The 22,557-nt window shown below is 42.1% G+C and overlaps 2 protein-coding genes across 5 annotated transcripts in view; one reads left to right on the forward strand and one right to left on the reverse strand.

Moving 5' to 3' along the window:
* Positions 1–6,160, forward strand: part of MYH15 (myosin heavy chain 15) — a 45,573-nt gene extending 39,413 nt beyond the window's left edge. Inside the window, exons 37-42 of the mRNA XM_009972195.3 lie at positions 237–362; positions 1,773–1,943; positions 2,452–2,556; positions 3,575–3,670; positions 4,187–4,324; positions 6,027–6,160. Coding sequence (XP_009970497.1) covers positions 237–362; positions 1,773–1,943; positions 2,452–2,556; positions 3,575–3,670; positions 4,187–4,324; positions 6,027–6,044 — 654 coding nt within the window. The 3' untranslated portion in view covers positions 6,045–6,160. The remainder of the gene's footprint in view (positions 1–236; positions 363–1,772; positions 1,944–2,451; positions 2,557–3,574; positions 3,671–4,186; positions 4,325–6,026) is intronic.
* A 1,377-nt stretch (positions 6,161–7,537) lies between these two features.
* Positions 7,538–22,291, reverse strand: HHLA2 (HERV-H LTR-associating 2). Of its 4 annotated transcripts, none has more exons than XM_042788708.1 (7): positions 22,165–22,291; positions 16,071–16,193; positions 14,634–14,954; positions 13,897–14,157; positions 11,707–11,997; positions 8,997–9,100; positions 7,538–7,667 (listed from the first exon to the last, which is right to left on the reverse strand). In XM_042788708.1, the coding sequence occupies exons 2-7, from the start codon at positions 16,132–16,134 to the stop codon at positions 7,566–7,568; spliced, it is 1,143 nt and encodes a 380-aa protein (XP_042644642.1). In that variant the 5' UTR covers positions 16,135–16,193; positions 22,165–22,291; the 3' UTR covers positions 7,538–7,565. The 4 variants fall into 4 exon arrangements, with proteins under 4 accessions (XP_042644642.1, XP_032861059.1, XP_042644641.1 ...); XM_033005168.2 differs by lacking the exon at positions 22,165–22,291 and adding an exon at positions 20,853–21,015 and having other exon boundaries at positions 13,897–14,076; XM_042788707.1 differs by lacking the exon at positions 22,165–22,291 and adding an exon at positions 20,853–21,015.
* Between the last annotated feature and the right edge of the window lie 266 nt (positions 22,292–22,557).

A 22,557-nucleotide genomic window follows, 5' to 3' on the forward strand; every position in this document is an offset into this window, starting at 1 on the left:
GAATACTTACAGCTTTGAGAGTATTTTTAATATCTCCTCAGTCTGAAGATACATATGCTAGTCAAGGCCAGCCTTCACCACATACCTGAGTCTCCTTTCCCAAATACTGCTCTATGTAATCTAGGAGTTGCAAAAATCAGTAAGTCTTGGCGTGCTATGATATTTAGAGGAGTTATGTCTCTAATCATCACTTTTTCATCTTTTCCACTGTTCATTTGGGGAAAACTTAATAAAAGAACACAAGCCTGATCAATCAAAAGAAGAAGCTGGAGGGTGACATTTCCCAGATGCAGAATGAAGTGGAGGAATCGATCCAGGAGTGCCGGAATGCAGAGGAAAAAGCCAAGAAAGCAATCACAGATGTAAGTAGGCTGGTTCCTTCCTCACTTCTTTTCAGTACCACAGTGTCATAGGACAGCCAAGAAAGTGTTTCCCAGGTCACCATTTCTGTGCTTGTTACAAAGCTAATACATCCAAAGCGCTTCACAGTTATCTGGAAGTAACTGATGAAACTACAAAATGAAACAGGCTCAATGTAAAAAGAGAGGAAGGGCTTTTTCCTGATGTTTAGGTTTTGGGTTTGGTTGTTTTGCTATGAGTTTTTGCCCCAGGAATGCAGTTGTCACGGATCCTCAAAGGTCAGGTGGTGTTACCTTTGAATCAATGTAAACCATACACCTGGATAGGCTATACCTGTTCAGACTGAACAAGTGATAACCGGTCTCTTGGTGTACATAGAATTTGATGTGAGAAAATTACTGAATCCCAAAAGAGGTACCCTAGAACTAGGTGTCTATTGTAAAAACATGAGGCCTAAGATCCCAGGAGGAGAGACTGAGTGCATTCTTCCTCTAGGGAAGGCATAATTTGGGCAGGTATAGGTTCATTTCTCACAGACCTGGAGAAATCCATGTCTTCAGAGTTCAGCTGATGTATCACACTATACTAACAGATATAATGAAAGCTAAAACTGGAGGTTTCTGTGAGTTACATGTCTGGAGTGCCTGGACAAAGCTATTCCTGTACCACGGTCGTCTCAGCTGACAGCACTGTTACTGCCTGCCAGAGAGATTGCTTCTGATTGTCCTTGATTCAGCTCCAGCCTGGATTGCAATGACTGCTGTCTTCTGATGACTGCTCAGTGATGGGTACAAAATCTGTAAATGGCTCTCAATGTCAGGAACAAACACCAAAGCAGGAATGAGCTAGCTGACACCCTTATTACCTGTCTTACAGAACGGCCAGGGACTCTGTAAGATGTTGAGACTGAGCTTCCTATCCCAGCAGAGACTGCAGAAACTGCTCTGCTGTTACAGCCGCTCAGGCAGCTCTCATCTATGGCTGTGCAGGGAAATTTGTCTGCCAGTTGTTTTAAGCTACTACCTTTCAAGAGCTCCAAACACCAAGATTAGGTTTTGAATAAATTCTACATAAAATGTCTGCAGTGAATGGCACAGGCTTACTTGTAGGCAATATAAATGAAGACATGATATAGCACAGATACTTAAAAAAAAAAAAAAAAAAAAGAGGAGGGGGCAAGGGGGAATCTTAAATCACAGCATTAGAATAAGGAGGGGGAAAAAAGGCCTCCAAGGCTATTTTGTCCTTGTATTTTTTCTGTCCAGGCAAGATATGCACACACAAGATACTCTCTGGAGCTTTGGGTACAGAAATGATCCAAATAGGGCATAATCCAAGATCAATCTTCCATCATTTCTTCTGAGACATAATCCAATAGCATAAGACAGCTTCTGTAAAATGTTGTTTTTCAGGCAGCAATGATGGCTGAGGAGCTTAAAAAGGAGCAGGATACCAGTGCTCACTTAGAGAGAATGAAGAAGAACATGGAGCAAACCATTAAAGACCTCCAGAAGCGACTGGATGAAGCAGAACAAATAGCCCTGAAAGGTGGCAAGAAGCAGATCCAGAAACTGGAATCAAGGGTAAGTTTGTGATCCAACCTCGGATCACTGTCTCCTGCTTACAGAACTGGGACCAGGTAGATACTCTAGGGCTGCCTGATAAATTCAGAGAGGCCAGTAAGAGATACTACAAATGCTTTCCTCTGTTTCACAAAATGGAGGTGAGCAATTCTCAGAAGCATGCTTCCCCTTCATCATTCAGCTACAAGGAGCTGTTGTAGCACAGCAGATGACCAAGACCTTGATTAAAAAAAAAAGTTAAAAAACCCCCAACACCTAAAACCATTAAAAGCCTCTTCAATGCTTGCTTCACTTAAACTATTTTGGCCTTTGCATATGTCTGCACTTCTGACTGCTGGTGCAGCTTAAATACATTTATGAAAAAGCAGAATGGAAAGGAGGCATTTTGATCTGCTCCTGAAATTTGACTCTATGGAGATGCTGAGAAAATTAACATTTCTTGAACTGTGAACCAAATTATCTGCTGCTAAGTGGTTTTCCTTTTTTTTTTTTTTTTTTTTTTTGGCAGGTTCGTGAGCTGGAGAATGAACTTGAGACTGAACTCCGTCGCAATTCAGATGCCCAAAAAGGAGCCCGCAAGTTTGAGAGACGCATAAAAGAGCTGACTTACCAGGTATGCTGAGCTCTGTAGTAACCATTAGGCCACTGGAAAGAAATGCGTCCCCTCAAACAGTGTCTTAAGTTGTGTCAGTGTTTCAGTGAAGGATGGCAGTAGCCAGAGCTTTCTGATTGTAGGAAGCTTTAGGGATAGGAGGAACATCTTCCTAGGGCTACTATCATCTTGCCTGATTCATCGTAACTAATGTTAGAAAGTCTCTATTGCTGGGATTTGGACAGTTTTAGCACAGTATTAATATGGAGCAGGCTTAGATGACTATTCATGCTGCAAGAGAAGACAGAGCCCAGATGTCTCTCGGCTGTGCTGATGTTGCTAAAAAGAGCCAGAAGGATTCAGTTGACTCTAATGCATCACTCAGCATAGGGTTGCCCAGTCCCAGGACTCTGTCACCTATCGCTGAGCTGCAAAGTCTAGTCTTGAGCTTCTCACGGGTTTGCTAACAGCTGCTGTTGCTGCCTGCCTTTCGAAAAAGGCCTTCAGCAGAGAGATTTCTTTTTGCTTTCAACAGCATTCTTAGGAAGATAATCCCATCCGTCTGCTTTAGGAGATTACTTAGCCCCCTATCTGTTGTTTGACTTTTGTATGCAGAGGCTAAAGGTTGTTTTCTTAGAATACAGTGTGCAGGTAGAATTAACTGGTCCTTCTGCCTATGGAGTGAGACAGCTTAAACCTGATTCCTTTTACCAGAAATGACTCCAAGCTAGACTTTTAAATATGCAAATTACATATTTTTAGGCCCACCCATAACTCTGTTTCACTACATAATGACATGCTCTATAATAACAAGACTCCTCCTCACCCCTGAGCAAGGAACTGTGTATGTATGTGTATACTTCAGAAAGTGTGCATGCATATGTGTTTATATGTACCTGTATTTACATACATATAAATGGGGAGGGTACTCTCTTTTAGTCCTCAGCCTCCAGGCTTACAGACGTCTTCAGTCAACCTACAGAAATTTTTCTTTAGGCCTTTTTACACTATCAACCCAACTAATGGTGTTTTGATACAGTCAGAAGAAGATAAGAAGAATCTGGCCAGGATGCAGGATCTGATTGACAAGCTACAACTAAAAGTGAAGAGCTACAAGCATCAAGCAGAGGAAGCTGTAAGTAACTATTTGGGCCTTTTAACCTGTGAGATATTTATTGTTCTAAACCCACAATCATTACTTCATAGAAGCTTTAGTATAAATGCACATTTTGTGCATGTATTAATATTTGTATTTATATTCATATAAACCCTGTAGGTATAAAAGTATTTATAATATATATAAAATAAAATATGTAGCATATGTGTTGATTATATATATAAAAAAGGTATTAAATTTTATCTTAAGATTGCAGTATAATTTGCAAGGAAAGGGGGGGAGGGAAGCAACAGGAAAGTCCTTTTTTCTCCTAGTCCCTCAGAAGGCATGTTGAGACCCTCCCAGTTCACTTAACATGGAGAGTGTCACTGGAAATGTCAGCTCTGTGAGACAACAGTCTCAGTTCTCCAGGAAGCAAGTGGTTCCCATACAGCTGTTACCTAGTCATGCTGGGCACTTTTCTTCCTGCTTGAAATGGAAAGCTTTGTTTCGCATGGACAGGAGGAAACCAGCTGCACTGTTTTCTCTCAACAGGAAGCTCAAGCCAATCTGTACCTTTCGAAGTATAGAAAACAGCAACATGATCTGGATGATGCCGAAGAAAGGGCTGAAATAGCTGAATCTCAGGTTAATAAGCTGAGGAGCAAGTCAAGAGATATTGGCATGAAAAAGGTATGGTTATACCATATGGGGTAAATGTGACTCTTCAATACACAGTAGGAGATGTTATGTATGCAGTAAGATCTGTTGCATCTCTTGAAGTAGCACGGACTAGAATAAATTGTTGTTTACTACGTTTTTTAGTTTCAGTCTACCCTTTATTTTAACATTAAGGTAAGTCTTTAGGACAGCAATCTGATGCTTAGACAAAATTAATTCTCTGTCCTCTTGATGTTGTCATCTAATCTCTGCGTTCAACAGCCATAAATTTCCAGAACTGTTGGTTTGGGGTTATTTTGCAAGCAATGTTAAAAAGCTCTATCTTTTTCTCCCTCTGATGATGTAGATTTCTGTGTATGTAATACAGCCTGGGGACTACTACACTTGCAGATTGCCAGATATTCTAACACTGCTCTTCCAATGAACTTGTATTGATTTGAAGACCTGGATGAAAAGAAAATATTAGTGATAGTCACTTAGCTGCTGGGAAGTCATTAGTAAATAAAAATATATTGGTGGTGTTTTGCACTTGAGCAGAATGGTATTAGAGTAATATTGATGAAACTAAAAGGTGCCTAAGAACTTGGTCTAGAACGGAAAGAAACCTTTGCTTATCTATGCTTGCCTTGTGGCATCCAGGTCAAGTAAGAGTGGGGTTGTTACTTGTAGGAGTGATGGAAAGAGAAACTGGGTCATTGCTGTTATGTATTTCATTTGCAAGTGTAACAAAATCTCCGATGCTTAAGGTCATATAAGTTTCATGGGGGTAACAGTTCCACCATATGTAGCTCCATTGTCTAAGGTAGAGCTACAATAAAACTAGATGAAGATCTGGTCTCTCACGTTCATGTATGAAGAAAGCAGTACTGCATCTGAAGCTCACAAGTTCTGAAGCTTTTAGGAGTAAAAGATTCCAACATATTATTTTTCTTTAAATTATTGCAGACTTAGGGAAAAAAACCCACCTCATATAATTTCACAAAGCCATGGCATCACACAGACACTAAAATAGGTAAACCATAAGAGTAATTTATTTCTTTAGATACTCTTAAGAATGCCATTTATTCCCTCTATCTTACTAGTACCCTCTTTCTGTATCAAATATGCAAAAGTTATAGAAAAGTAGGTGCCTGTTTTTATTAGTCAGATGGATTTGGCAGCTCTGGCTTATAGTAGAGTATTACACTGGCAAAAGATGAGCTCAATAGTACACGCAGTGTCGTCTCCACAAAAAGGGACTTGTGGCAGTAATGGCAGTAGCTGCCACAAAACATGTTCAAGAAGCAAGTGCTGTCCCAGAAGTCATGACACATCCCCTTTAGGGAGAGAAAGGCACTGGCGAGACTGCTTTAATAGTGTGGCATTAGAAATACCTTGTCTCCTGCTACTACTACCCATGTTCCTGGAAACACTAGGAAGCATGTGTGATTCAGAACAAACACCAACAAGCATTGAAACAGGGTTGTATAGAAGTCATCTGCTGTCAAAGGGATATATACCCTAGCATGAGGACAAGAAACCTATATCACTAGCTGAAGTAAGATGGCAAAGGTGGGCTAGATTGGTGGTAGTCTATTTCAGATACAAACTGGTAATACCAGAGAGCAGAAGCATCAGTGAAGACAAGCTTTTGTCATTTACTTGTGAACTTACCCTAAAACCCCCTCAACAGTTCCATTTTTAACAGCTGTATACTATCTCAATTGCATTTCAGGTTCATGAAGAGGAGTAAGTACAGTCCAAGCTGACAGATATGAGAAGATGCTTGATATAAACAGGCACAACTGAAAGCAGATGTAGAAAAAAATGAGCACTTACAGAAATAAACATCAAGTGAAAATCCAGAGACTATATAGTGTATTCCATTCATTTATTTGTGTTTCTATTTTGCCAAGCCCCAGGGATCAATAGAAGATTCTATCCTGCCAACAGCCCACTTCATTATGTTGGAACAAATCCTAATTGGCAGATATCAGACAAAATCAAAACCAAGGGCAAATCCAGTCACGCTTCACAGTCTCATGTATTTCATGTGCAGATTGTTAAAGCAGCACAGATGAAACCTGTGCAGCGGGGCAGCCCTTAAAGATGAGTTAACCCAGCTTCCATCTGTCCTGCCAGTCGGAGTCTGTAGGAGTTTTGTAGGAGAGCAGAAAGTAAACTTTTTCATATGAACAGTCAGTTTAGAAGCTTCCACTACTACAGCCAGAGGACTTTTATTCACCGGCTGCAGGACAGACACAGGAGGTGCTGTGGACAGACATGTCCCATCAGGACTGCCTGTGGCTCAGAAATAGAGTGTTCTCTTAGATGCTTTCCACTTTTAAACCGGGAAGTTGGTTTTGCTTGAAATTAAAATATTAAATGAATTGCAAAACAGTAAGCCCTCTCTTTTCCTCATATTGAAAACTAAAAAAAAAAAAATAATTCCCTCAAAACTTAATCTTCTTCTGTGGAAACTTTTTCATTGTCCCTTTAGGATATTGTGCTGGGTTTCTGTGGCGGATTTTTTGGTAGCAGGGGAAGGGGCTACAGCAGCGGCCACTTTGAGAAGCTTCTTGATAGCTCCCCCAGCTCCAAGCTGGAGCCACCTCTGGCCAGGGCCGAGCCAAATAGCTATGGTGGCTGTGCTTCTGTCAGAAAATATTTAAGAAGGGGAACCTGGGAGGGGCTGGGACTTGTGACGAGGGGTTACAAGAAGGACGAACACCTAGGTCAGTGGAAGGAAGCGGCAGGGGGAGGTGTGCTGGAGCAGAGACCCCTGTATCCCATGGTGAGAGGACAGGGCCTCCTCCCTACCACCCACGGAGGTCTGTGGTGGAGCAGAAGCTGACCCGGGGCTTGTGGAGGAGCCCACATTGGAGCAGGAAGCTGCACTTGAAGGAAGTTGGGACTCTGAGGGGAGAAGCGGCCCCCACTGTTCTAGTTCAGTGCTGGGAGGACTGCGACACGTGGGGGTGACCCACACTGGAGCAGCTCGGGAACGGCTGCGTCCCGTGGAGAGGACTCACACCGGAGAAGGTTCATGGAGGACTGTCTGCAGTGAGAGGGGAGCCACGGAGAGCAGGGGAAGAATGCGTGGCATCCTGAGAAGGAAGGAGCGGTGAGCTGACTGGAACCCCCATCCCCTGCACTGCTGGGGGAGGAGGTGGAGGTAGAGAGATGGGGAGCAGATCTGAGCCCAGGAAGAAGGGAGGGGTGGGAGGAGGTGGTTTTGGATGTGGTGGCACTTCTCACCATCCCACCTTGTCTGTTAAGGGTTGTCTTTGGTAGTGTCTGAATTAAAGTGATGTTGTTCTTCCTCTAGAGTCTGATTTTTGTGGCAATGGGTCCCTGTTCCTCCTCTGTTGCATTCCTAGTCAAAACAAAAATGTCTGTAAGAACTACTGATGTTCAAAATTAATCCTCTAGTGGGAACAGAACAAAACACACTCACTAAAAAGATAAGCCAGTACACTATAGAGATAAGCCAGTATTTTCCATTTTAACATTAGCTGAGTAAAATAAACATGAACAGTGCAGAAACATTCCCGTTTCTTCCATCTAGTCCTCCATCAATGTAATCAAAGCTGAATTAACCTGTAAACTGTTCCACTTCCTCTGATTATGGTATGTTAAAGGTCTCAACAGGTCCTAAGATAAATGAATCTTGTTTAAATTCTTCAAATTAAACAGCTGCATCTCAAAAGTGTGTTATCATCTCTAAAGCATGTTAGCATTAAAATTGACTAATAAGAAGCATGCAAGTGATTCTCTAAGTGAGAGAAAAATGAAAAAAAGACTGAGACAATAATTTTTGAGTTGTCTTTCTGGTATGTTCCTGTTGAACCTCATGGTAACCATTATAAAATGTCTCCTGAATCTTACCAACTTCAGGCTGTGACAAAATCTTAAGGCCCAGGGAGTTTGAAGGTTTATCTCTCCATGAATAGGGGTGTGGTGTCTGATGCAGAAATATATTCCCTTAGAACTAAGAGCTAAAGTTCATTTTTTAAGGATACTCACCACAAATGCAGAGAAAGGAGATAAAATACTATAAGACAGAACCACCCTATTACAAATGCTCAAGAATAAAATGCATCCACTTGAAGGTGCTATACTCTAGTAGACAGGAGAGATGTACAGAGAGATGAGATCAGGAACCATATGATTATAACAGTCTTCTAAACAAAGCAAAGTAGCATAACTTTTCACACTGAAGTTTTGGTGAGCTTTGACATCAGATATACTTAAACTAGTAATTTGAGCCCTAATGAAGATTAGGTACGTGTACTGTTTGAGAGAATTAATGTTCTGGTTTGGTATTTTTTTGGTCTTAAACCCAAGTAAGAGAAAATTAACCAGTTTGGTTTTAGATAAAGTTATCAGAAAGTATTTGTGAAAGGTAACCAACATTTTAACCTTTTTATAGAGCACAGGAGAGCATCTGGTCAAGGGAAGGTCATATTTACATTGTAACAACCAAAATACTACTGCATACATGTGCCAGAGAGGGCCTTCTGCACACAGGAAATGGCAAGAACAAGGATAATTCATGTATGCTGAGATTTATCATCCTACATTTCCAGTCTTTTTTGTATGCTTTAACCCATGAAAATCAAATTTATGTTTTGGTCAACATTCAAGGTCTGGATTTAAGCTTAATAGTATCTTGAAAAATAAATCCCCTAATGATCATACATACCTTGTACCGTGAACAGAACATTGCTGCCACAATCACTGCGACGATCACTGCAACAATACTGCCACCGATCACTGGCATAATTATCCTGGTGTTACCTGAATTATCTTTAAGAATACAAATTCCAAAAAGTTTAACAGAAGTGCTTTATATCGCAAATTAATGTTCACTGTTGTTCAATAAGCATAGTAAAGCTACGTTTTTTTTCTCTTATTTATAACCTAAAAATTACAATTTAGGGAGAATGTCTCCGTTTCTTTTTAATGTTCCTAATACAACCGTGTTCAGATAACTTGACCCATACTATAAGACCTTAAAGTGATACTTTAATGATTTAAGTGTGGATAGCTGAAAGTAGATTATTTTACTTAACTGTGCTGATACAGAATTCCATGTGTGCTCATGTAATGTGATTTGATGACTTCTTAATACAAGTCTCATTTAAAAACAATCAACTGCCCAGTCTGGTAAACACTGCCTCCAAGTACAGTGCTCAGTGCCATTAACGGTACTGCTGCTTTCCAGTAGAACAACTCAGTAAGCGTTGACCAGCCTGGACCACAGATTTAATTTCTGTTGCAAACCCTTTGCAACTTTAATCTAAAATATTTCCTAACTTCATGATGCAACCATGCAATCCAGGTAGGCACAAGAACCAGCAGATTCTCAGGTGGGTAACAACTAATTCCAGAGGAGATAAGAGTCCATCTAGCAGAAATCTCTGCGCAGCATCAAGTGTCTCATCACTCCAGCCAATTTCAACAATGTTAGAACACTGGGACCCAGAGGACTCATTCCTTTAAGTACGGTTCTTTTACTTCAGTCTTTCTTCCCACTGCTGCATCTTGTCCAAAGAATTTGAAAAATTCTACACTCCTCTCAAAAATGAGAATTGCCAAACCAGAGCATTTAATCTAGTCATTGCCTTTAGCTTGGCTCTGTCCCCACATGCAGACCTATGTTCCCATCTTGTCAGCTCCTTTGTAGAGCAGCTTTGAGCTGTGACCCTTCCTTACGCAGGAGAAGGCCTCCAAAAAGATTGTAAATTCATCTCGCTTTACCCCTTAAAAGTTTTCTTTTCAGTGGCATTTGGAAATCTTTCTGGTGGTTGAGCAGCTGCTGTGCTATGACCACTATCCAACATACTGATCTAGCTCGTCCCCTTACACCCTAGTGTCTCTAGCTGCTTATCTGCTCTCAGCCTGTGCTGCCACAAAGATGCCAATCTCTCTGGTAAGTGTCTTCACTGGTCTGAATAATGTATTTCTGGTTCACGAGTAGGAAATTTCTGCGAGTGGCACAGTAATTTAGCCACTAAAGAAAGGATTTCTATCACCTATGGCTATTGTAAGATTCATCTGCAGAGCGCAGCTAGAGAAAGGCATTTGCAGAGGATGATCCTGAACATATTTGGACGGGATACGCGCGTGTTTCTGTCTCCAACAAATGTACAGGGAGACCGATAGACGTGTGCATGTAAGGTAGGAGCAACAGCTAAACGTGTAACTCCTTGGAAGTGTTCAATGCTTTCTACTTCAGAAACACAGTATTAGGTTAAGTTAACTTAACCTAAGCACAATATTAAGTTAAATTAAGTAAGATCATGCTAGAATTTGAACTGTAAGGGTGTTTGTCTGACTTAACTGTTTTCTTTAATCTAACTCCCCTCCTTCAGGCTGCATATATCCACTGCCATTTAAAACACACCTTATATCAAGTTTTCAGACTGAAACTAAGCTATCATGGGGGAGGGAGAAGAAAGGAAGAGAAAAATATGCAGTTGTTATCACTTATTCTAGCCCTTTTTCTCCTGCGTTGCCTCTATATTTCATATCCTACAGGCTTGTTTCAAGTTCTCTTCCTCCTTAAAAAAAAAAAATAAATGAAGGGCCCTATATTAGTTCTGGTTTTTAGGTGATTGTATTGAATTGCATAAAATGCTTATGTGCTACTGTTTGAATGGGGTATGGAGTTTTTTCTCTTCTGTTTGGACTGAGATTTAAGGATGATGCATCCCCAACAGCATACTATTTTTGAACAAATGTGTAATTTATTTCCATTATAATTTTAGAAAGTGGGAGTCGATTTTTTTAAACCTTCAGTAAGAGTTTTCAATAGATAGAAGAGTTAATAAGTTTCCTTGAAATGGGGGACAATGAAATAACTGTAAGTAAAACTTCACAGCTGGAAATCTACTACAGTTTATAAAAATACAGACATGCATATAAGTATATGTAATCCCAAGTCTAAAAAAGGTCCTGCTGTGTAGAATTAAAGCTTTGAAAATAACAACTGTGTATTCTCAACAAGGTTTCTTCTGCAGACAAATTTATATCACATCTTTGGGCTTCTCTTCATCTCCCTGCTACCCTTAAAGACCGTATTTGGCATCAGCGGAGCATTTAGAACATGATGCTGGGATTTTCCGTGTGCCCTCAGCTCTGAGGCAACAGAGGGCAGCCATCAATTTTGAGACCTTTGCCACAACAAGCTGCTGACTGAAGAAAAATAAACTTCAAGTCTTTAAATAAATACATATTAGGTAAAGGGTTTTTTTTCCTGGGACAACAACAATAAAGTATCTCTTCTACCCACCTATACTAAATACACAAGATGATTTTTCTCAATATTTTACAGATTTCTGATGGAGCCTTTGGCTGTGCATTCCCCTCACTGGTCCCCATCCTCCAAAACAGAGAGAGCAGTAACTTACCAACTTGCAAAGTTCTCACAGTAAGTTTTGTGTAGTGATGTGTTGAAATATTACACATATATTCTCCGCTGTCACTTGCAGTAAGATCGTGCAACATAAGTGAAAAGTCATTTTGGTTAATCTGGACTCGAGGCTGGTAAGAGTGAGATGTACCATTGAAGGAAGCCAGGACTGAAATCGCTGCATTTCTGTTTAATGTCCAGACAACACTGAAACCTTCAGTGTTTGCAGTGACATTGTTGAATTCACAGGGAATTGTAGTGCTACTTCCTTCGAAGTTAGACAGTTGGTCTGAAACAGATAATTGAAGAACTCTCTGCACTTTTTTTAGAAAATACTGTGAAGGTTATTTAGACATTTTCTGAATTTTTTCTGAAGCCTGATACTACTGTGGACAAATATAAAAATGTATTACACTGTTTTGATATCATATTCAGTCATGACAGTATGCTTCCAGAAGCATCTGAAGATTTTTAAAGCAAACCTATCTTATAGTAAAAAAAAAAATCTAGTTGATATTATTTATACTATGAAAATTAATTTATTTTCATTTGCCTACTTCTCCTCTAAGTGGGAGGTTCATTAATAAAAGTGACTCAGCCTAGTCTAAGTTACTGTGTAAAGTAGTATGAAATTGTACATGTTGGAAGCAGAGAGAAAATGCAACTAATTGGGTAGCTGCACACTGAAAGCAAAAGGGTAAAACTACTACAACATAATTTAATTAAAAGACTAAAAAGATTGTATTTCGTTAGAAGTAACTTTCAGCTATGGTGGACTTAAGTACTTTACCAGTCTAAGTGGAACACTTACAATTAATGAATAGCTTTAAAAAAAAGGAGAAGGAAGGAGAGAGAGCAGGTAAGTGGAACTAGTAACTAATCTGTAAAATACTAATATAAGACAAATTAATATCATAGCACAATTATCAATTTGACAGCAGGGATTTGCTGCAAAGGAAGGAAAAATAGAGGAGGCTGTGGTGGCTGGCAGCCGGCTGGAGAGGAAACGAGTATGTTATTTTGACATGGTGTACGTATGCTTGGTTTCTGTGTGTGGGGCTGAAAGAACAGAGGTGTGGGTCTGAAAACCATGAGGACAAAACAAAACAAAAATGTACCCCACACTGCTAATAAATAAAGAAAAATAAAGCAGTGTATTTTCAAAATGTTCCAGTGAGAGGATAGATGGATGCAGGGAAATTCAAACAAAAGTGTAATTAAATGTAACTTTTTGTCCAGTGGATCGGAAGGACAGATTAACAAAATAGACACTTACAAGTGCACTTGTTACCTACTGTGATGCCATACTTGAAACGTTCCATATTGTAAGCTATTGTATGTAAATTAAAAACTGCACTCTTGCTCTGAAGCATATGCAGTGGATCAGGAACTGAGAATGTCTGAGTACACTTTAGGAGGAAATCAGGGCAATGGAAGCAGCCATGCACATCTCAAGGGAATTGCTCTTGCATTGCTCTCGATCCAATTAAAAAATATTTCCTAAGAAATAGGAAATTTCAACATCCTAAGATGTTAAAAAGCACCAGTTAGTTACTTGAACTGAATTTCCAGTGAAATTCAGGAGGAAGACAAAACAGATAGTTGAAATATCATAGCTCTGGTTTTCCTTAATTAACAAAATGAGCTGCTGCTTGCTCAAACACCAGCAGTGCTTGCTGCTCTCCACTCCCACGCACGCCCAGCATTCAGCCCGGGCACTGGAGAACGCACTTGGAAGTACAGTGAAAGGCTCAAACGGTACTGATAAAAGTCTGGCAAATGTTGGGAAATAGACTGAGTAAGGAGCATACACATCTAGAGCAGCAGGCAAACTTTCACCTCCCTCATATAACGCACGGGTTCACTAAGGTTTCCATGTATTTTGTCTGAGTTCATTCTTTGCTTCATAGAGGGTAAAGTCTGAGTATTAGGCACCTTTTGAAATGGAAGAAATGTTCAGAGTAAAGCTAACTTACAGAAGTGTAAGCCACCCCCCTATCAACCCTATTTCTTGGACATATGCTGCCTTGTAATGTAACAACAGATGAGTTTCAAAGAGGAAGGCACATCCTTTTGCACCTTCCCACGTCAGTGCTGGACCCCTGCAGAAATACTGTATTTCATTTGGCTCTGAAACCACCTGTGACATTCAGTAACAGTGCAGGAAGAGATTTCCATTCATTCCTACCTCGCATCTTCCATTCAGCAGACCACTCTTCATGAGGGAGATGAATATAACAGTAGTAAGGATCAGCTGTGTTTACAATGTTCTGGTTACTTCTAAGAGAATAGAGAACTCCATCCCTTGTTTCCTCCCGATTTGTTTCCTGTATGGATGTATTGCCTTGTACCCAAGATATACGTGGTGCTGGATAAGTGAGAAAGGCATAGCACTTCAGTATCCTTTCTGTGTCTGTCTTTTGGTATTCCAGTGCATAATAAGAGGAAACTGTAGATTTGAAAAAAAAAAAAAAAAAAAAAAATCAGTACTACTATGTTCAAAAGCCTTTTTAACTTGAAGTGATTGGTCTTTAGAAATAACACTGGGGACATTAAACACAACTGAGAACAAAATTTAATCTGTTAGATTTCAGAAGAAAACACAGCACTATTTACTGTCAATGCCATGGTCTGTACTGTTTTGAGAAAGCAAATAATATTTTAAAAATCAAGTATACTGCCTAATTACCCCTTAGAAATCACTGTGCAGTAGGTTATGAGAAAAAGTGCTGCACTGTAATTTTTCAACTCACGTTACAACATGTCACCAGAGAACATTAACTGCTTGGTAACACCATCAGGTCCAAAAGGTGTTCTCTGGAGTTGGAGGACTTTGATTTCACGTAAGAAATAACACAATAAAAATCTGTTGATGTAATTCCATTTCCACAGGCACAATCCAAGCAGTTTTAATGTCCTACTGACCTCTTATGTGCAGCTTGACTTCCACTTCTGTTCTACCTTGCTGTGTTCCCACATAGCAACTATAAAGGCCCTCATCAGTCAAGGTCAGGTTACTAAGTTTCAAGGAGGCGTTTCCACTAGGAATGTTCTCATGGAAAAGGTGTGTTCTGTGTCTGTAATCTGGGTCTTGACTTTTCAGCTGATCCCTTTGGTAGTAGTAGGTGTGCACTTCTCTGCCCCCTTTATTCCAGTAAATTACTTCTTCATCCCCAGGTGGGAAAGGACAAGGGAGGATGCAATCCTTGGAAAACAGCCCAGTTACTGTTTCCTGTTCTGTAAAACCTAAAGCCCGTAAATACAAATGAACAAGTTAAAGCTAGTCTACAAGCATATTTCCACCCCTGCTTATCCCTGACAAAAAATGCTCTGGCAGGCAGCACATTCCTACCAAGCATGCCAATGACTCTTTCACAGCTTTTCTGTAGCATCAGTCTCTGGGACAGCAAGGGTTTTCATTCCATTTAATCAATATTATAACACAGAGCTCTGGTCTTTGAACTTATACTCAGTTTAAGTAGATACTCTTGAGTAAGCGCCTACATATTCAAATCAGCAGACAGTCACCTTAGCACCTGAGCTTCGAATGCATTTCCAAGAGCAACACCTTAAAATCTTTTGAGCTGCAGCTTGCTACTGACTCAAATGTTCATAGTGCCATGTTGGAATGACCTGGGTTACCAACAACCTCACCTAGTGCCAAGCAGTTGTACCATCACAGGCAAAAAGGATGTGATGGTGCAAGTGACAGGAAGGACACAGAAAGTGGCAGGGACCTCTGTTCCAGCCCCTGGAGGTAATTAAAGTGTGGGTTATTCAGAATTAATTCACACCAGTGGTAGCATCTGATTGCTCTTAACATTAATTTAGGCCTTGCTGGCATAAATGAATGATTTTAAATGAATATTTTTAAAAACTGACTGCATTTAGCATCATTGTATGAACCTTCTTGTCCAAGATTAGACAACCTGTTAGGCCGGTAGCAAGTGTCAAGCTGCAGCTGTCTTCTTGGCAATTTTGATGCTCTCTCCAGTTCACCTGGCAGGGAAATCCAGATGAGTTTTCCTCAGTCTTCTCAGTGCAAAGTCAACCAATGTACTTCAAACCATTTTCAGTACGAACTGACAACTCCTGCCTGCTGAGCAGTCACACAACACACTCCACCAGCCAAGTTGTGGGGCAGAAATGTTGGCAGGTAACAGTTTGGGTGCTCAATGTGCTTGATGGCCATGGCCATCCATGCGGCCACCTTCCAGTGGTCTTTTTCTTTGGGAGTATTTGACATTACTCCAAATTGATTCTTTACCAATAGTAAACAGTGTTTGAACTCATTAATTCCCCCCTATTAACAAGTAATAATTGTCTTCATTATTTTTCATAAAAAATAGAGCTAAAACCTACCCCAAAGTATAGCACCTATGTCAAATAAGTAGATGAGAAGAGATGGTATTTTCTGTCCTTTCATGTCTTCTTTGGCTCACAGTACTCACATCCAAGTGACAGCATAAGAGGAGGGGAGAAAACCTGTTTAAATGCAGATAAAAGACGTACCCTAATTATATAATGTCCTTTGTACAGCTTATTAAGGATCGTAGGCCTTTGTATCATGTTCTTTCTTTGAAACAGTCTTATCCCAGATTTTGGGCCTTAAGGTCATAATGTAATACTACAAATTTTATAATGGTTGAGGCCCTCTCATTACCATGCAGTCCCCTGCAGATTGATACTTACTGTTTATTTTTAATAAATAGAAAGAATTTACCCTCAGTGTTCTTACAGGGTGAGGCAACATTAATCTTCATCATTCGTGAACAGGACATTATGGAAAAATGGTCAAATACAATTTCCAACAGGATGTAAGCCGTCCCTTGTCAAGCCAGATTTTTCCACTTCCTAAAATATATTTCTGATTGACACAACATTTTACTTACTGGGGTGGGAAATTTGCCTGCATTTGCAAATATTGCAGATATAAAGAACTCTTCACCAGATCAAAAAGGCATCAGGTGAACTTCCTAAAATGTGTGTACAGAAGTCTAGGATAGGAATGCAAAGGAGGAGGAGGAGGTTCTCCCATCGTATCTTCTGTTTTTTCAGTTAAATAACAATGAACTGGAAGTTCTCATGCACAACAAAAAAAGAATAATCCTGTTGCAACTGATAGACTGACTCTTTCTCTACCCAGGCATGCTATTCTAAAATACAGTGTAACACAGTGGAGGAATTACCTCAGGAATGAAATGGCTTGAAAAGAGTTTAAAGATCTTCCCCTAGTCCTTTTTTTCTCCCCAAAGGACAGCTATAGGTACCATTCCAAATCTACACAGGGCACAGGTTTAGCCAGACTTGCTAGCTAGTTCTTTTAATATTCATGACTGATTTTGACTGGTGTGACTGTATTTGCAGTGGCTGTGAATCGTACATCCCAGTGATTTTTGCATGTTATTTCTTTTGTAAACCTAGTGTGATTATTTCATGTATTCTCACTTTTCTATTAGGGGAAAAAAAAAAACAACCAAACAAACAACTGAGGGGCATCAAAATATTAAACCTGAGAGAGAGATGATGCAAGAATAAAACAAACACTTATGATATATAATTTTGTTCCATGTTAGCAGCAATTGTCAGTATCTAGTTTCTTCTCTCCTTACATTGGGAAGTGGTGTACATCATGTTTTATTGGATTTTTTGCTCATCTGCCCATCACTTCCGACTTGATTGATATATTGTGCTTGATATTTGAATTGCAGAAACTGCAATCAGTGCTAAATTTCTTAGCGAGTGAGTGCCACATTTTTAATAGACAGTCACGTTTAATTGGCAGTGGTGCTCTGAGAGTAACATGGTCCCACCAGTACCTTGGCGATGCCTTTGGGGGTGTGCTGGGTTTCTGTGGCAGGGTTTTTGGCAGTGGGGGAGGGAGCTACAGCTGTGGCCCCTGTGAGAAGCTTCTCAAAGCTCCCTCAGCTCAAAGTCAGACCCACCTCTGGCCACAGCTGAGCCCATCAGCGACAGTGGCTGCACTTCTGTGGTAACAAACGTATTTAAGAAAAGGGACCTGGGAAGGGGTTGGGGACTTGTGAGTATGGGTTACAAGGAGGACAGCTATGCAAACATCGAGGTCAGTGGAAGGAAGGAAGAGGAAGGGGGGGGGAGGGTGCACCAGAGCAGACCCCCCTGTATCCTGCAGTAAGAAGGCAGGGCTGCCCCCCCGCTGCCACCCACACAGGTCCATAGTAAAGCAGAGGCCAGCCTGGAGCCTGTGGAAGACCCCAGATCGGAGCAGGTGGCTGCACGTAAAGGAGGCTGGGACTCTGTGGGAAGAAGCAGCTCCCGCTGTTGTAGTTTGGTGCTGGGAGGATTGCAGCTTGCAGGGGTGAGCCACGCTGGAGCAGCTCGGGAAGGGCTGCAGCCTGTGGAGAGGACTCACATTAGAGAAGGTTCATGGAGGACTGTCTCCCATGAGAGGGGAGCCACGATGAGCAGGGGAGGAATGTATGGTGTTTGCCCCTCAACCCGAGAAGGAAGAAGCAGCAAACTGACTGCACTCCCCATTCCTTGTCCCCTGTGCCACTGGGGGAGAGAATGTAGAGCATCTGGGAGCAGAGCTGACCCTGGGAAGAAGGGAGGAGGAGGGGTGTGACAGTCAAAACAAAATCGTAGTTAATGCCTCATACATCCAGTGGGGAACTTTGGCAAAGGAAACAGTCTCTATGGAAATGCTGGAGTCATGCAGGTGATGACAAGGAGATGCAGTGAGAGGACAGGGGGGCGGGGGTGTCCCGCAGAGGTGGGGGGTCCCGCAGAGATGGGGCTGCATCCTTCTGAGGCTGGACTTCCCTGTCTTGAGCAACTCCATGAAGAGTCAACAGAGAGGCCGTTTTCACTACGTGTGCAGCTAGAGGAAGGGTCGGACAGCAGTCATGCCTGTTGGGTGGGAGAAGTACCTCCCCAATGACCTCCAAGCCCATCAACACATCTCCAGAAAGCCCTGAGGTACAAACTGCGCAGCCACCTGGGCCCAGAGGATTCTAGAAGCATGAACTGTGCATGACACCTAATTAGCCTAATGAATCTACGTACCTGCCCGGTGGAAGGGCAAGGGATTATAAAATGACACAAATCAAAGCTCCACATGGCACCCCAGGCCAGCTGGACCAATGCTGGAACCAGGACTGGTGACATCTTTCTCTCACCCCCATTTTTTTTTCTCTCTCCCTCTTTTCCTCTTTCTCCTCCCCCATTCTCCATTTTCCTCATACATGGCTTGTTGGTATATGTTACATGTTGTATGGTTTGTTGGTGTATTTATGGTTTGTTGGTACATGCTGTAAGTTTTGCCTCAGCTACCGTTTTTGTTGTATTTGCAGATTCTGGTCGTTAAATAACGAGTTTTTGCCTAGCCGCTATACTATCTGTTGTGCCACTGTCGAATTTCAAGGAAAAAGTGGCTATTTGGAGACAGTCACCCCTTCCACCACACAGAGATTTAAAAACCACCTCACCCTAGCCCACAGAGTGGGATGGGACAGGTGGAAGGTTGTTCTGGGATGTGGTGGTGCTTCTCATTGTCCCATTTTGTCTGTTAAGTGTTGCTCTTGTGTTTGAAGTGATGTTCTTTTTTCTTCCCCTGATGAGTCTGTTTTTTGCCCATAAGCATAATGGGTGAGTCAGCCCCTCCCTGTCCTTATCTCAATTCCTGAGCCTTTTGCTTTATTTTCTCCCTCCCAGCGCTGGAGGGGGGGAGGGGTGAGTGAGCAGCTATGTGGTGCTCAGTTGCCCTCTGGGCTCAAATCATGACAGGCAGCTGCCTCAAAGAGTGAAGACCGGACAGCACAGGCTGTCTCACGTCTTTTAGCTGTACTCCATAATGCTGTTCTGAAATACAGAGCTGTAACTAGTTAGCTGAAAATGTTCATGTTCAGCACAAATTTTAGCTTTGGATCTTCCCATTGTAGTGTGTTGAGAAAAATGTTTGTTGGTCTGCAGAAAAACCTGAGGAGCATAGGGTATGGCCAGTCTTCAGCAGGTCTGGAGTCTAACAGGCATAAAGTATATGTATGCTGACAGTTGGAGTCACACTGTGAAGTACTGAAGAAACATGCTTTTCCCATTTGTTACAAACCTAAGTGGCACAACCAAGAAATCGCGCCCTAAGGCTTTGCAGTGAAATATCCATGTGAAATTATTTATACAGACAGTGTACAACTGGAATTAAGATCACTGTAGTCATGTCAATTACTGATGCTCTAGTTTTCAGGAGACTTACTTCATACAGAACTACCACAGGCTGAACTGGCCAGCAGCTCTGTCAGGGTTTCTGAGAGCAAGGCAAGGCACTAAAACGCACATTCGGAGACAAACAGCGAAGTCAAGCACTGAACAGCTCAGTTAGTGGTAGGGGCAACACTGCACTTGCTTTGGCCACTACAGAAAACGAACATCAAAAGGCGCACACACACTCCCTTTTTCTTCTGTTAGTTGGTGACCAAACCACATCTCCTCAACATCTCTGAACCCTGTACTTGATCTGAACCCTGATCAGAGCACTCCCCTAGCATGCAGGCATCGGGATCAATCTCTGCTCACTGACCTTTCCTCTGTGACTCACCCTGAGGGCAGCCATGCATGCTGTAATGTTCTCCTAACCCTATCAAACAGAACTTACTTATTCCTTAGTAAAAAGGACTTTGACTTATCACTTTTCAAGGTAACTTAACAACGGCACATTTAAAGCACACGCACATACTTATGAGGAATGGACATGCCCAAAGATTTCAAGTTTTACCAGCAAGCAAACAAGGAAAATGAATGCGTAAAGTTCTAAAAGAACCCATGTTAATCACATACTGCTAAAATGTCGTACTAGCCACAGTGATGCTAGCTTTCCAGAATTTCCCCACTGAATCTTCAGGAGGAATTTCCTGTAGTAGAAAAAAAGAGTTAATTCTCTTCCTTGCCTCAATTAAACCCTTATGACTTAAATCCTACCTCCATACTTCAGTTGTTGAGAAATACTCCCAAAGGAAGAAGGTTCCCACATTCTAAACATCCAAAATTGTCTTAGGAAGCAGACCAAAAATACTATGTTCTACCTCAATATACACATATCATATTCCCCACCTCCCTGACCCCATACACTTATAACATCACAGAGCGGTTAGAATGTTGGGGATTTTTTACCTCTTCTGATTTCACAAGTAGCCAAAATTTCAGAGTCCTGTTGTTTCAGGCGTTTCTTTCAGGCAGGGTTTATATATATATATATATATATATACACACACACACACACATATATATATATATGAGTACACAGCTCTCCTGCAGCTGTGGGACTTTGCCTCTTCTGTGCTCCTTTCGCAACTAAACATGCAGATACCACAGTTCAAGTATTTAACATGCAAGTTCATTCCTGTTCCACAAATGAAAGCAAACATTTCTACAGTGTGAACCCTGCTCCCCTTCGGGCTTAAAAAGCTTTTTCTCATAACCATTTCTTTTGCCCAGCTTTGTTGAACAAACTCTTTGCTGGTAATTCCTGCAAGCTGTAACTAACAGAAGTAATTAGTTATTGTCAGAAATGTGATTTCTACAGCAGTAGTGATGCTGCTCAGGGATTGAGCCTCCGGTATTACGAGAACCTGAGCACCGCAACTGCAGTGGAGTCTGGCAATTTTATTACTAAGGCGGAGTGTAGGAACTTGATGCAGGGAGAGAGGTAGATTTTGTATGGGCACAGGACAAAACGAATGCAAAATACAAATTATCACAACGTTCTTCTCAGAAAGCTAGTAAACTGAACAGCAGGTGCCTTCGGCTGTCTGCAAAGTTAGGCAATTATTTTTAAGGGTATTTGACTAGCGCTTCATGTTCTCTGGACAATTCAAGCCTTGTGTGTGTGCCATCAGGTTTCCAGTAGAAGAAACTAATGGAATGGCTCAAGTATTTCAGGAAAGAGGGCTTACAAAAAAAAAAAAAAAAAAAAAATGCAGGAAGAAGCAAAAGGAAGCAGCATCTGTCCTCAAAGATCCCAGCCAGTGTTAGCAGTAGACAGGTGAGCTGTGCCTTCTGCATCCCTGGGAGAACCAGCTTTCCCACCCGCTCTCTTCCCCACCACCCCGCAGCAGTTCCAGCTGGCAACTGTAGCTGATCTCCAGCTCCAACTCCTCCTCTCGCCAAGACTTGTCCCTACACCCAGCCGCAAACGGCCATGACCTTCACCATCAGCTACCCGAAGGTTATGGCCGCTGCCTCCGCCAGGCCTGCACGCCGTAAGGTGCTCACAGCTCAGTCTTAAATCGGGTAAACGTTTAACTGAGGAACCAGCACAGGGGCGCCGCGCTTACACACAGGGCCAAGGCTGAGCCACCCCCCGGGCAGAGAAAAGCAGCAAAGCTTGAATAAATATATATATATATATATATATATAAGGCAGCAAAGCTTGAATAAATAAATATATATATCTATCTATATATATATACACACACACACGCACCCGCGTGTTGAAGAGCGATTGCGGGCCGGGCCCTGCACCGCGAGGCTTTATCCGCTACAAGCGGTGTGACGAAAGACCCGCCCGCTCAGGCCCCGGGGCACAGCGACGGCGCCATCTTGCCCCGCCATCCCGGCCGCTGAGCGGAAGTGACGCGATCGACACTTTACAACCCCGCCCCCTCGGCGGCGGCGGTCGGCACGGAGAGCCCGGGCGAGGCGGGGCCCCGGCGCGGAGCGCTGGGCAGGTGCTGGCCCCGCCTGCCTCGCCCCGCCATTGGTGGGCCGAGCCGGACAGGGGCGGTTTCTCGGCGCCTGATTGGGGCAGGAGGCGGGCCTCGAGGCCGAGGCGGGCGGGGATTGGCAGGGCCGGTTGCCTTGGTTACGGTGCGGCGGC

This window comes from Tyto alba, unplaced genomic scaffold (assembly GCF_018691265.1).
Source record: "Tyto alba isolate M040663 unplaced genomic scaffold, T.alba_DEE_v4.0 Super-Scaffold_14, whole genome shotgun sequence".
Lineage (NCBI taxonomy): Eukaryota > Metazoa > Chordata > Aves > Strigiformes > Tytonidae > Tyto > Tyto alba.